The 14,750-nt window shown below is 45.5% G+C and overlaps 1 protein-coding gene across 1 annotated transcript in view; it reads left to right on the top strand.

Moving 5' to 3' along the window:
* LOC308114623 (TGF-beta receptor type-2-like) overlaps positions 1 to 14,750 on the top strand; it is a 39,416-nt gene that overhangs the window by 21,368 nt on the left and 3,298 nt on the right. Inside the window, exons 4-8 of the mRNA XM_080471662.1 lie at positions 1,048 to 1,346; positions 1,986 to 2,234; positions 2,318 to 2,431; positions 3,469 to 3,606; positions 4,666 to 4,807. Coding sequence (XP_080327788.1) covers positions 1,048 to 1,346; positions 1,986 to 2,234; positions 2,318 to 2,431; positions 3,469 to 3,606; positions 4,666 to 4,807 — 942 coding nt within the window. The remainder of the gene's footprint in view (positions 1 to 1,047; positions 1,347 to 1,985; positions 2,235 to 2,317; positions 2,432 to 3,468; positions 3,607 to 4,665; positions 4,808 to 14,750) is intronic.

Consider the following 14,750-nt stretch of genomic DNA (forward strand, 5'->3'; position numbering starts at 1 on the left):
CAGATCAGTTCAGACCAGTTCAGACCAGTTCAGTTCAGACCAGTTCAGACCTGTCAGACCAGATCAGTTCAGATCAGTTCAGATCAGTTCAGACCAGTTCAGACCAGATCAGTTCAGACCAGTTCAGACCAGTTCAGTTCAGACCAGTTCAGTTCAGACCAGTTCAGACCTGTCAGACCAGATCAGTTCAGATCAGTTCAGATCAGTTCAGACCAGTTCAGACCAGATCAGTTCAGACCCTTTACAAACTAACAGCTGAAGCAACGCAGGTCACGGTTTAGTACATACAGTTGATTTTACTGACACAATAATGACAAAGGGCTATTTATGTATAAATATTGTACTTTACTAACCTGCTGAACAGTATTAGACAGTATTGTGTAGGTTGACGATATTTTTTAAAGGTTTATTTGATTCAAGACTCAGCTTTAGTTACTTCCATTGAGAGCACTTGTTAGGAGTGTAGAATATGTACATGTCTAGATGTGTAAGTATATAATTAAAGAATGTGCTGAGTATCATCCTGTTAGAACCAGCGGAGCTCCCTCCTGACAGACAAGCTTTTAAAAGGTGAAAACACACTTGAAGCCTGATCGACCCCCTCAATTCTGATAGAACCCATTATTTTGTGTCGGGATTAGGATTGATCAGACGTGAACGATTCCGGTTCTATTTTCAGTTGTGCTTTGCGGTTATCTTGTGGTTCTCATGTGGAATGAAAGCTGCAGAGGACGTTCTCATGCTGCTGCTGCTGGTTGAGGCGATTGAAACACGACATTCATTCAAAGTTCTGCTGAGTGACAATCTTTCCTCCCTCTCATGGAACATCCCTCTGTGTCCACCAGCAAACTCAGTACAAACCACGTAAAGCAGCTTGTTTTCAGTCGTCCAAATACATGTCCAACATTGCTGGTCGGGTTCACCGTCTGGGCGCGAGAACCAAGAAGGGAAGTTCCCGTCCTGCTGAGGATTTCACTGGTTCTCCTCTCGCTCTCTGCTGTGTACCAGTGCTGCCGCTTCACATTCTGCCTCTTCCATCGTTCTCAGTTGTGGAAACGACTCCAGACGACCCGTTGAGGTCGGTGATCCTGGTGAGTCTGCTGCCTCTGCTGGTGATGGGCGTCGCCATGGTCACCATGTTCTACTGGTATCGAGCGTACCGCCAGCGCCCGATCAGCCAGCACTGGGAGAACGGCATCAAGAAGCGCAAGCCGAAGGCGGGCGGGCTGGACTGCAGCGACGCCTGCGCCATCATGATGGACGACGATCGGTCCGACAGCAGCTCCACCCACGCCAACAACCTGAACCACAACACCGAGCCACTGCCCATCGAGCTGGACTCACTGGTGAGCGTCTCCTGCTGGGCTCACAACGCACCGCAACTTCCTGTTCTCCTTTCACAATAGTGTGGAAACGTTTGGAGAATCATGTAGTTAGACTGTAGGGCCACTAGATTGCGCTGTTGTTAGTTTTAGTACTGAAAGCACACACACACACACACACACACACACACACACACACACACACACACACACACACACACACACACACACACACACACACACACACACACACACACACACACACACACACACACACACACACACACAAGAACAATGAGCTCTAAACAGGAACACTGGGAGAACATTCTAGTGGACAGACCATCAAGTTGGACTGTTATTATGGTGACTGTCAAAATAAAAGTACCTGGTTGGACTGGGAGTCATGACACCACGGAGGAAACTTGGCTCTACTGAGCACGTGCAGAGGAAGTAGTTACTATGACCGTGGTACTTGTTGGCAGTAGCTTTGTTTTAAAAAATGTGCGTTTTCTTCCGTTTCCATGGAGTCGGGAGGGTTTTCAAACGTTCCACCTTGGGAGTCGTTTTCAAACCGACGATCAAACAACAGTTGTGTTTTCACGTAGAGTCAGTAGCAGTAGATGTGTTGTGGTTCTGACTGAAACTCCACCTTTTGTGTGTCAGGTGGGAAAAGGTCGCTTTGCTCAGGTGTACAAGGCAAAACTCAAACAGACCACCTCAGATCAGTTCGAGACTGTGGCGGTGAAGATCTTCCCCTATGAGGAGTACGCCTCCTGGAAGAACGAGAAGGACATCTTCTCCAACACTGACCTCCGTCACGAGAACGTCCTGCACTTCCTGACGGCCGAGGAGAGGAAGGTGGAGAAGCAGTACTGGCTCATCACGGCCTTCCACCCCAGAGGAACCCTCCAGGTGAGACCGGCACCGTGGCCCGCTGCATCAGGTGAGCAGAACCTCCCCAACGTCTTCAATCTGGTGGTTCCTCTGTCTGCTAGGAGTTCCTCACGCATCACGTGATCAGCTGGGAGGAGCTGCAGGGCCTGAGCAGCTCGCTGGCCCGCGGTGTGGCCCACCTCCACAGTGACCGGCTGCCCTGTGGTCGACCCAAGGTAACCAGCCTCTGTTCTCCAGCACTCCCAGTTGTCAGGATTCAGGGTTGGTTGAGTTTTGGTGAGACCTGGACCACCAGGCTGAGCCCAGAGGTCAGAAAGATCCTGGCATGACTGTGTGACCGTGGCAAGAACATGAATGGATGAATGTATTGTTGGAGGAAAATGACTGCAGCTGCTTTTCAGTATAAATTGGGATTTTTCCCTCCTTCTCATGTGGAGCTGGAAACCATTAGAAGGGAATAGATTAATACAATTTCACCTCCAAACTCAAGAAACACTGGATGAACAATAAACTAAAGCATCCTGATCTGGTGATCGGCTGTGAATACATCTCCAATACTTCTATCGGTTTGATTGTCAGGCAAAAAAAAAGCTTCAAGTTGATCCCAGGTTCTTTGAGCTGAACTCAGAGGATCAATACAAAGTGTGGTTCCTTCAACCTCAAGAACATTGTTGTTTATGTTGTGATTGTGGTGGAGCTGACAAAAGTTAAATATTGTCCAAAACATCCTGGATATCCCATTAAACTAAAGATTTCTTGAGAAATTCGTGAAGATGTAAACCAGTGAGTCCCACCAGGAGGGCCTGCCCCCCCATCGGGGGGCGCCAAAGATTCATGGGGGTCGTGACGCTCTCTTGGTTTTAAGGGGTAGAACACTTTTTTTCTATTCCTTATAATAAGTGAGTCAGCATTTATTTCCTTTATGTCACAAAACGAGGAGAGCTGGACCCGAATATCCGATAATATTAAGTTGTTGTATCTGGATATTCATTTGAACAACAGTTCCATTTGAGTGTCTGAAGAACAGGATGGAGAATCACGGATGTCAAGCAGCCGGAGCTGGATCAGACGTGTCCAATCCTGAGTGGCGCTGGATCAGACGTGTCCAATCCTGAGTGGCGCTGGATCAGACGTGTCCAATCCTGAGTGGCGCTGGATCAGACGTGTCCAATCCTGAGTGGCGCTGGATCAAAGTAAAGTTCAGGAGGAACAGCAGGATCTGACCTGATGTCTTCTCTTGTGTTTCTGGAAGGTTCCCATCGTCCACCGAGACCTGAAGAGCTCCAACATCCTGGTGAAGAACGACCTGACCTGCTGTGTGTGTGACTTCGGCCTGGGCCTGTGTCTGGACAGCAGCCTGTCGGTGGACGACCTGGCCAACAGTGGACAGGTCAGCTGGAACTGCTTCAATTCATCAAATACTTCCCTGCTTTTCTAAAGTACTGGGTGGGGATTGTTGTTTGAAGTATTACAAATACACAAATGTGTTAAGGCCGCTACACACGGGGCCTCAGGTGAACGGGAGCAATCGTGGAGAACTCTTCTGTCTTGGCTCTGAATTGGTGGTTTCTTGTGGTGACGGTGGCGCCGCTGCCACCTGGTGGTGATGTTCACATGCAGCATGTCTTGTTGGGAAATGAAAGACTTCAACAGTAAATGCTAACAGAAAATGCTAGTAGATGCTATCATCCCAAGTTGGCCGCTCTTTCCGAGGCACGACCTCATATATACTCTCCTCCTGTCCTTCTTTTAGGATTCCTCTACAAACACAGAAATACTACGATGCCGAGGCGTTTTGTTCTCACGCAATCACATCGACTGCTGTGGTCGTAGGCTGTGATTCAGCTTGTGAGAACGATGAGTTCTAAACATTAACAACAGGAGAACACGGACAGACCAGCAAGCTGGATTGTTATTATAGTGACTGTCAAAATAAAACCACCAAGTTGGATTTTGTTATTATGGTGACTGTCAAAATAAAACCACAAAGTTAGATTGTTATTATGGTGACTGTCAAAATTAAAGTACCAAGTTGGATTGTTATTATGGTGACTGTCAAAATTAAAGTACCAAGTTGGATTGTTATTACTCCTCCAGGCTGAATGAGAACGTGTTCACTCCTCTGTCTTCCTCCTCTGCTCACTACATTGTTTTCAGAACGTTGCCGTGTAAATGACAAACCTTTCGGAAATAAAAATCCAAATCGATAAATGAGTCCTCAGAGTCCTTCCAGGATGAGGTGACGTCATCAGATCCTCCAGACAAGCTGCAGCTGGTTGTTAGTGTCCTTCCAGGACCTGCTCCAGCATTGCTCTACCAGAGGAAGAAGCCAGCAGGGCAGTCAGGCTGCTCACCGTCCCAGAGCCACGGCCACACTGTGGGAACGCTGTTGGCTGAGGAGGCCATGGAGCACTCGCCGCTCAGTGTGTGACTTCCTCTACCTGTGCAGGTGGGAACGGCACGTTACATGGCCCCGGAGGTGCTGGAGGCGCGGCTCAACCTGGAGAACATCGAGTCCTTCAAGCAAACCGACATCTACTCCATGGCCCTGGTGCTGTGGGAGATGACGTCCAGGTGCGAGGCGATCGGAGGTCAGTTTTCACACACACACACACACACACACACACACACACACACACACACACACACACACACACACACACACACACACCGTCGCCGGCCCTCGGTGCCCCTCCCCCCTGCTCATAGTTTTCCACTCACCTATTATTTTGATAGTTTTTCCATTTAAATTACACTCTTCGTACATTATTGAAAAAGAAATCATTAAACAAAGTAAAGTGTTTCTGTGGGGTCAAAGGTCATTTCAAAGGTTGAGCAGGAGTTGTTGAAGAAGCCAGGATGATTTAATCTGTTGCTCCAAGGCACAAAGGGAAGTGGATGATACACACAGACATTTTCGAGAAGGATGGATATTACAGTATTCCTTCGTGGAGTTTGGTGGAAATGCTCCCTGCCTGATCCGTAAAGACAAAGTCCTTGTTCTCATGGAGAACAATCTGAAGCGCCACTACTGGAGGAGACATGGAGAACAGCATGAGCAGCAGGGAGAGGAGAGGAACTTTCTGAAAGACTGCATGCTGCTCATGTCCTGTACCCAGAAAAGTTTACTTCACAATATTTCTCTGTCGGCAAACACAGAGTGGATTAGCGAGACGTCCAGTGACATTTACCAGCAGTGACGCCCCGAAGCGAGCGTTCTCTCTGTGTACTCTGTGTACTCTGTGTACTCTGAAAGCTCAGATAGCATCAGAGGACTAATGAACAGTTTGAAGTGACAGAGGAGTTGCTGAGTGTGTCTCCAAAGCACGACGCTCTACAGCCAGAGCTACATCCTCTCAGCAGCTCTGTGACGCCATTGAACGCCGGGTTGCCATGGACACTCAGCCTAACCATTACCAGTGATGGAGCGCCCTCCATGACGGGTCGGTAAACGGACTGGTAGCGCTGGTGGTTCTGCACTGCATCATTCACCAACAAACACTGTGCAGCCAACGCCTCACACATCAACATGTGATGTCCTGAAATATATAAATGGTATCAGGTCCAGGAGCTGACAGCACCAACCGTTTCAGGAAAATGAATCCGTATAGGGTGGGGTGCTGTATTTTACTGAGGTGCGCTGGCTGAGCAGAGGAAATGTCCTCAAGAGATTTTCTGAGTTAAGATCTGAGGTGAAGAGATTCATGGGGGACGGCGGGGTGGATGTCCCTGACTGTGTATTCTTAGTGGACATCCCCCTGGAGCTGGACACCCTCAACCTGAAGCTGCAGGGTCCTGGTCAGCTCGTCACAGCAGCTCAACACTGTGGAAAAACTGAAACTGTGGAAAAGTCGGCTTCCTGCAAAAACCCTGTCATCAGACACTCGAGGAAATAACAGAAAACCTCAGGTCAATGGAGCATCTTTGGTCTTTGTCTACATCAGGGGTCAGAAACCAGCGACCAGCGACCCCCGAGCCTCATGCAGCTCTTTAGTCCCTCTGCTGGGCTCCTGGAGCCTCGGTCCCACTGCAGTACATCCTGAGCAGTACGGTACGGTACAGTATGGTACCGTACAGTAAGGTACAGTAAGATACAGTAAGGTATGGTAAGGTACAGTACAGTATGGTACAGTACAGTAAGGTATGGTAAGGTACGGTACATTACAGTTAGGTACAGTAAGATACAGTAAGGTACGGTACAGTATGGTACAGTAAGGTACAGTAAGATACAGTAAGGTACGGTACAGTATGGTACAGTAAGGTACAGTAAGATACAGTAAGGTACGGTACATTACAGTAAGGTACAGTAAGGTACGATAAGGTACATTACAGAAAGGTACAAAGGGTAAGGTACAGTACAGTAAGGTACAGTACATTACAGTAAGGTACAAAGGGTAAGGTTCAGTACAGTAAGACACAATAAGATACAGTAAGGTACGGTAAGGTGCAGTAAGGTACAGTACATTACAGTAAGGTACAAAGGGTAAGGTTCAGTACAGTAAGATACAATAAGATACAGTAAGGTACGGTAAGGTACAGTCCATTACAGTAAGGTACAAAGGGTAAGGTACAGTACAGTAAGATACAATAAGATACAGTAAGGTACAGTACATTACAGTAAGGTACAAAGGGTAAGGTACAGTACAGTAAGATACAATAAGATACAGTAAGGTACGGTAAGGTGCAGTAAGGTACAGTACATTACAGTAAGGTACAGTAAGGCAAAGTGCACCCAGACCCAACTGTGTTGCGCGGTCCCACTACAGGTAAAATGTAGGCAGGGTTGTGAACGACGCAGGGATGTAAGGTCATTACCCAACAATAGTGAGGTGAAGAGCGCAGTCGCTGCTACGGCCGTCTGAAGCTTCTTTATCTGTGACTCAACCTGAACTGCATCGTCCATCTGCTGCTGGATCTCCTCTCCTGCTACTGAGAGGAGCGTCTGAACCTCGTCAGGAGACCACGGTGCTGTTCAGCAAGGACGTTTCAATAAACCGATAAAGTACTCGATAAAGTACTAGACTGAACCCAGTTATTTCATAGTAAAGTACCAGACTAAACCTAGTTCTTTCATAGTAAAGTACCAGACTAAACCCAGATCTTTCACAGTAAAGTACCAGACTAAACCCAGATCTTTCACAGTAAGAGTACTAGACTAAACCTAGTTCTTTCATAGTAGAAGTACCAGACTAAACCTAGTTCTTTCATAGTAAAGTACTAGACTAAACCTAGTTCTTTCATAGGTAAAGTACCAGACTAAACCTAGTTCTTTCATAGTAAAGTACTAGACTAAACCTAGTTCTTTCATAGTAAAGTACCAGACTAAACCTAGTTCTTTCATAGTAAAGTACTAGACTAAACCTAGTTCTTTCATAGTAAAGTACCAGACTAAACCTAGTTCTTTCATAGGTAAAGTACTAGACTAAACCTAGTTCTTTCATAGTAAAGTACCAGACTAAACCCAGATCTTTCACAGTAACCCGTGAACATTTCTTTATTATCTGTTATATTGTTACTCTCACCTGTTGGTCTGTTATATGTTCTACTCTCTCTCTCTCTCCTCTCTCTCTCTCTCTCTCCTCTCTCTCTCTCTCTCACCTGTTGGTCTGTTATATCTCTCTCTCTCTCTCTCTCTCTCTCTCTCTTCTCTCTCTCTCTCTCTCTCTCTCTCTCTCTCTCTCTCTCTCTCTCTCTCTCTCTCCTACCTGTTGGTCTGTTACATGTTACTCTCTCTCTCTCTCTCTCTCTCTCTCTCTCTCTCTCTCTCTCTCTCTCTCTCTCTCTCTCTCTCTCTCTCTCTCTCTCTCCTACCTGTCGCTCTGCTCCTGTCCCTCCCTCACTTTGATTCACTGTCTCCAGTCCTTCTTGTCCCTTCATGGCTTTAATGTATTTACATGAGACAACATTACATAAAGCAATGTAACAGCATTTTACTTACCTGTGTTTAGGTGTTTGTCATTGAGATTAAACTCATATGTACATGTAGTATATAGGCTCATACAGTGTTAACTCTGTGTACAGATACCTTAACCTTTACAGTGAAATATTTCCCTACTTTATTTTAAGACCTCCCCTCCAGAGCAAATCCAGAAGCAAAGATAGAAGCAAGCAAGCAGACCAGACAAGCGAGACAACACGAAGAAGACGAAAGGACGCCTTCGAGAAGCAGAATAAACCTACTATTCCTCCTTCTCCTCCTCTCCCCCCCCTCCTCCTCTCTCCTCCTCCTCCTCCTCCTCCTCCTCCTTCTCCTCCCCCTCCCTCTCCTCCTCCTCCTCTCCTCCCCCTCCTACTCCTCCTCCTCCTCCTCCTCCTCCTCCTCCACCTCCTCCTCCCCTCCTCCTCCTTCTCCTCCACCTCCTCCTCCCCTCCTCCTCCTTCTCCTCCTCCTCCCCCTCCTCCTCCCCCTCCTCCTCTCCTCCCCCTCCTCCTCCTCCTCCTCCTCCTCCTCCTCCTCCTCCCCCTCCTCCTCCTCCTCCTCCTCTCCTCCTCCTCCTCCTCCTCTCCTCCTCCTTCTCCTCCCCCTCCTCCTCCTCCTCCTCCTCCTCCCCCTCCTACTCCTCCTCTCCTCCTCCTCCTCCTCCACCTCCTCCTCCCCTCCTCCTCCTTCTCCTCCACCTCCTCCTCCCCTCCTCCTCCTTCTCCTCCTCCTCCCCCTCCTCCTCCCCCTCCTCCTCTCCTCCCCCTCCTCCTCCTCCTCCTCCTCCTCCTCCTCCTCCTCCTCCTCCCCCTCCTCCTCCTCCTCCCCCTCCTCCTCCTCCTCCTCCTCCTCCTCCTCCCCCTCCTCCTCCCCCTCCTCTTGTCTCCTTCCTGCTACTGAACAAACAGAGTGTCTTCTGAGATGCAGGTCTAACGTGCAGCATAAATGTGAACCTTTTCAAAACTAAACTGAAAAAGATCAGTTATTGGTCATGGAGCTTCTCACCACATAAATATTCAGAACACTGGTGGAGTATCGCTGCTGATCAGCTGATCAGCTGATCAACCACCTGACCCAAACCTTTATAGTACTCTGAAATAATTAAAGAATTATTGAAATTTATCTTTAAATAGAAATCAACTTGACATCAGTCCTCACCTGGATCTATTATAATCAATAATACAGTTTTTAAACTTGACCTCACACCCTGAAGCTCCGCCTCCTCTCCCATCTCTTCCTGGATGGATTACAGTTCATCTCATCATAAAATACTTTGTTTCTAAAGTATTAGCAGCTCATTCACGTTTCACTCATCAATTTAAGAGCTGAACTGAGCTTCTTCAGTCTCTCCACTGCTCTAAGTTCTATCCTTCTCCTGATGAGACATTTTACACACAATATCTAATATAAAGTCCTTCATGTTGATAAATGTTGGAGTGATGAGGTTGTTCTCCTTGTGTAGTAGAATATTACTCACACTGACAGTACTCTTAAACAACAACAGCTTGTTGTTTAAGTCTTTTCTTGTTACGTTGAGCTGAAATAAGATGACAAACTATTTAGTCCAGTGTTGATGATCCTCAGGAACACTGACAAAGTTACTAGTTAAATAAATAACCAATGACCATCCCAGGATTAAGACTTCATTCAACACATTTTGCTCCTAAATATGAATGTAAACCAACAACATGACATAATAGATGAGCCATATTCTTTGCAGCGTTCTCTGCAGACCGTTTAACCTGGTTCAGAAGAAGTCCTGTGATTAGAAACTCCACTGTCCACTGCTGCTGTCTCCCCCTGAAACACTCAGAGCTGCTGAAGGAGGGGGCGGGGCTCTGACAGGACGCTGTGCTGCACCGTCAAAATAAAAGAACGCAAGTTAAAAATTTCAAAGTCAAATAGTTTTCTACTCCGCGGTATGATTATTGGGAGGGACAAATGTGCAAGTCTCCAATATGGGGGGACGTCTTCCTGATTTCTACACCTATGGCTCTGTATAAAATGTGCTCTGATGTGAAGCATGGGTATGTTAATCCAGGTAACAGAGATATCCTGGTATGTTAATCCATGTTAATCCAAGTAACAGAGATATCCTGGTATGTTAATCCATGTTAATCCAGGTAACAGAGATATCCTGGTATGTTAATCTCGGTAAGAGATATCCTTGTATGTTTATCCAGGTAAGAGATATCCTGGTATGTTAATCCAGGTAACAGAGATATCCTGGTATGTTAATCCAGGTAAGAGATATCCTGGTACGTTAATCCAGGTAAGAGATATCCTAGTATGTTAATCCATGTTAATCCAGGTAACAGAGATATCCTGGTATGTGAATCTCGGTAAGAGATATCCTGGTATGTTAATCTAGGTAACAGAGATATCCTGGTATGTTAATCCAGGTAAGAGATATCCTTGTATGTTAATCCAGGTAAGAGATATCCTAGTATGTTAATCTAGGTAAGAGATATCCTGGAACGTTAATCCAGGTAAGAGATATCCTAGTATGTTAATCCATGTTAATCCAGGAAACAGAGATATCCTTGTATGTTAATCTAGGTAAGAAATATCCTGGTATGTTAATCCAGGTAACAGAGATATCCTTGTATGTTAATCCAGGTAAGAGAGATGTCCTGGTATGTTAATCCATGTTAATCCAAGTAACAGAGATATCCTGGTATGTTAATCCATGTTAATCCAGGTAACAGAGATATCCTGGTATGTTAATCTAGGTAAGAGATATCCTGGAACGTTAATCCAGGTAAGAGATATCCTAGTATGTTAATCCATGTTAATCCAGGAAACAGAGATATCCTTGTATGTTAATCTAGGTAAGAAATAACCTGGTATGTTAATCCAGGTAACAGAGATATCCTTGTATGTTAATCCAGGTAACAGAGATATCCTGGTATGTTAATCCATGTTAATCCAAGTAACAGAGATATCCTGGTATGTTAATCCATGTTAATCCAGGTAACAGAGATATCCTGGTATGTTAATCCAGGTAACAGAGATATCCTGGTATGTTTATCCAGGCAAGAGATATCCTGGTATGTTGATCCAGGTAACAGATATCTTGGTATGTTAATCCAGGTAACAGAGATATCCTGGTATGTTAATCTAGGTAAGAGATATCCTGGTATGTTAATCCAGGTAACAGAGATATCCTGGTATGTTAATCTCGGTAAGAGATATCCTGGTATGTTAATCCATGTTAATCCAGGTAACAGAGATATCCTGGTATGTTAATCTCGGTAAGAGATATCCTTGTATGTTTATCCAGGTAAGAGATATCCTGGTATGTTAATCCAGGTAACAGAGATATCCTGGTATGTTAATCCAGGTAAGAGATATCCTGGTACGTTAATCCAGGTAAGAGATATCCTAGTATGTTAATCCATGTTAATCCAGGTAACAGAGATATCCTGGTATGTTAATCTCGGTAAGAGATATCCTGGTATGTTAATCTAGGTAACAGAGATATCCTGGTATGTTAATCCAGGTAAGAGATATCCTTGTATGTTAATCCAGGTAAGAGATATCCTAGTATGTTAATCTAGGTAAGAGATATCCTGGAACGTTAATCCAGGTAAGAGATATCCTAGTATGTTAATCCATGTTAATCCAGGAAACAGAGATATCCTTGTATGTTAATCTAGGTAAGAAATATCCTGGTATGTTAATCCAGGTAACAGAGATATCCTTGTATGTTAATCCAGGTAAGAGAGATGTCCTGGTATGTTAATCCATGTTAATCCAAGTAACAGAGATATCCTGGTATGTTAATCCATGTTAATCCAGGTAACAGAGATATCCTGGTATGTTAATCCAGGTAACAGAGATATCCTGGTATGTTTATCCAGGCAAGAGATATCCTGGTATGTTGATCCAGGTAACAGATATCTTGGTATGTTAATCCAGGTAACAGAGATATCCTGGTATGTTAATCTAGGTAAGAGATATCCTGGTATGTTAATCCAGGTAACAGAGATATCCTGGTATGTTAATCTCGGTAAGAGATATCCTGGTATGTTAATCCATGTTAATCCAGGTAACAGAGATATCCTGGTATGTTAATCTCGGTAAGAGATATCCTTGTATGTTAATCCAGGTAAGAGATATCCTGGTATGTTAATCCAGGTAAGAGATATCCTAGTATGTTTATCCAGGTAAGAGATATCCTGGTATGTTAATCCAGGTAACAGAGATATCCTGGTATGTTAATCCAGGTAAGAGATATCCTGGTATGTTAATCCAGGTAACAGAGATATCCTGGTATGTTAATCCAGGTAAGAGATATCCTGGTACGTTAATCCAGGTAAGAGATATCCTAGTATGTTAATCCATGTTAATCCAGGTAACAGAGATATCCTGGTATGTTAATCTAGGTAACAGAGATATCCTGGTATGTTAATCCAGGTAAGAGATGTCCTTGTATATTAATCTAGGTAAGAGATATCCTAGTATGTTAATCTAGGTAAGAGATATCCTGGAACGTTAATCCAGGTAAGAGATATCCTAGTATGTTAATCCATGTTAATCCAGGAAACAGAGATATCCTTGTATGTTAATCTAGGTAAGAAATATCCTGGTATGTTAATCCAGGTAACAGAGATATCCTTGTATGTTAATCCAGGTAAGAGAGATGTCCTGGTATGTTAATCTAGGTAAGAGATATCCTGGTATGTTAATCCAGGTAACAGAGATATCCTGGTATGTTAATCCAGGTAAGAGATATCCTGGTATGTTAATCTAGGTAAGAGAGATATCCTGGTATGTTAATCCAGGTAACAGATATCCTGGTATGTTAATCCAGGTGGTAGTTCAGGCCTCTGTTCTGTTGCAGGAATCTGAGGAATGTCTGATGTGTGAGTCTGAAGTCTTGACCTTCTTTGAGCAGGATATCATGGAGCAGTGGTGTGTGTGTGTGTGTGTGTGTGTGTGTGTGTGTGTGTGTGTGTGTGTGTGTGTGTGTGTGTGTGTGTGTGTGTGTGTGTGTGTGTGTGTGTGTGTGCTTTCAGTACTAAAACAAACAGCGCCAACTCGTGGACCAACATGAGAACTACATAGTTGTCAGTCGTTTCTGTGGAAAAGGACACTGTTGTCATGGAAACGTGAACCCCTTCTGAAACCCAGGAAAGGTTGTGGTGAACAGTAAATCAAAGTGAAGGAGGTGTGAGTGCGACCATGTGACCAAAGTGCTGGATGCAGGACTCCCAGTCAGAGCAGTTGTCTCCAGCAGAAGGTCTCGGGACTGTCCAGTGTCTGCGGTCAGTCTCTTCCAGACACTGAGAGACAGTCAGCCTCCATCAGGACTGGCTCTTGGTGTGTCCGTCACAAAGTCCTGGTTCTGTTTCTAGATCTTCCTCGAGTTCCGGTCCAACCATAACATCAGGGCGCCACTCCACCCGGCGCTGCTGTTGTCCAGGCGCTGGCCTGCAGGACATTCTGTCTCTGAGATTGTATTTCTGTCTCCTGCATTGGGCTGCAGGGCGCAGCCGGCCTGGAGCTCCGCCTGGGGCAGTGGAGCGCTGCCAGGCTTTACCTTGTGGTGGAGGAAGGGGGCGCTGTGGGCTCCAGCTGGCTCTCTGGAAGTCCTGCTCACCCCTCTGGAGGGTCTGCTCACCCCTCTGGAGGGTCTGCTCACCCCTCTGGAGGGTCTGCTCACCTCTCTGGAAGGCCTGTTCCCAGACAGAGCAGTCCCAGCGACTCACCGAGGTTCCAGACAGATAATCTGAGAGGAAGTGGTGGAAGAGCGCCGGCCGGCCGCCTCTCGGACTGAACAGACCAGGGAAACGCAGAACCACAGAATTCTTCTCATAGTTTTGAAAAGTCCCCAGGAGAGCGAGTCACACCGTCAGTCCTGAGAGGATTTGATGTTTGGATAAAAGACCTTAAAACCTTCAATACTTTCATCTTCTGTGAGTGAAACCTGGACCACAGCAGCAGTGGTGGGCGGAGCCTCTGAAAACATCATCCTAGAGAGTAGCAGCCATGATACCTCTAGTACTGCTGCTCTGAGAGTAGCAGCCATGATACCTCTAGTACTGCTGCTCTGAGAGTAGCAGCCATGATACCTCTAGTACTGCTGCTCTGAGAGTAGCAGCCATGATACCTCTAGTACTGCTGCTCTGAGAGTAGCAGCCATGATACCTCTAGTACTGCAGATGACATTGATACGATAGGAATGAGGCGTATTGAGCTGATTTACTCTGAAATGCATGTTTGCAATAATCCCTAAAGAAGGTTGAGCTCAGATTAGGAGGCTCCTGCGTTCCTCCGTGTGACAGGTTGTGACTCTCTGAGCTTCACTGTTGTTTTGGCAAATCAGATTATTAAGCAGTTTTTTCTGAGAGCCGGCTTCAGAGAGCTTAAGGAGTGAGAAGACCCTAAAATCAGCTCCAATCAGCCAAAGCACCAAGCCAATTAAAACATTTCAAAGAAAACACAGATTTAAATGCTTCGACATGAGCAGGTGGGTTCTGGAGAGATTTCCCACCACAACCATTTAAACATTTAAACATTTAAACATTTAAACATTTAAACATTTAAACATTTAAACATTTAAACATTTAAACATGTCCCTTCAGAGCGTGATGACGGTCCTGAAGAGA

The sequence above is a fragment of the Lipophrys pholis genome (genome assembly GCF_963383615.2).
Source record: "Lipophrys pholis genome assembly, chromosome: 9".
Taxonomy (NCBI): Eukaryota; Metazoa; Chordata; class Actinopteri; order Blenniiformes; family Blenniidae; genus Lipophrys; species Lipophrys pholis.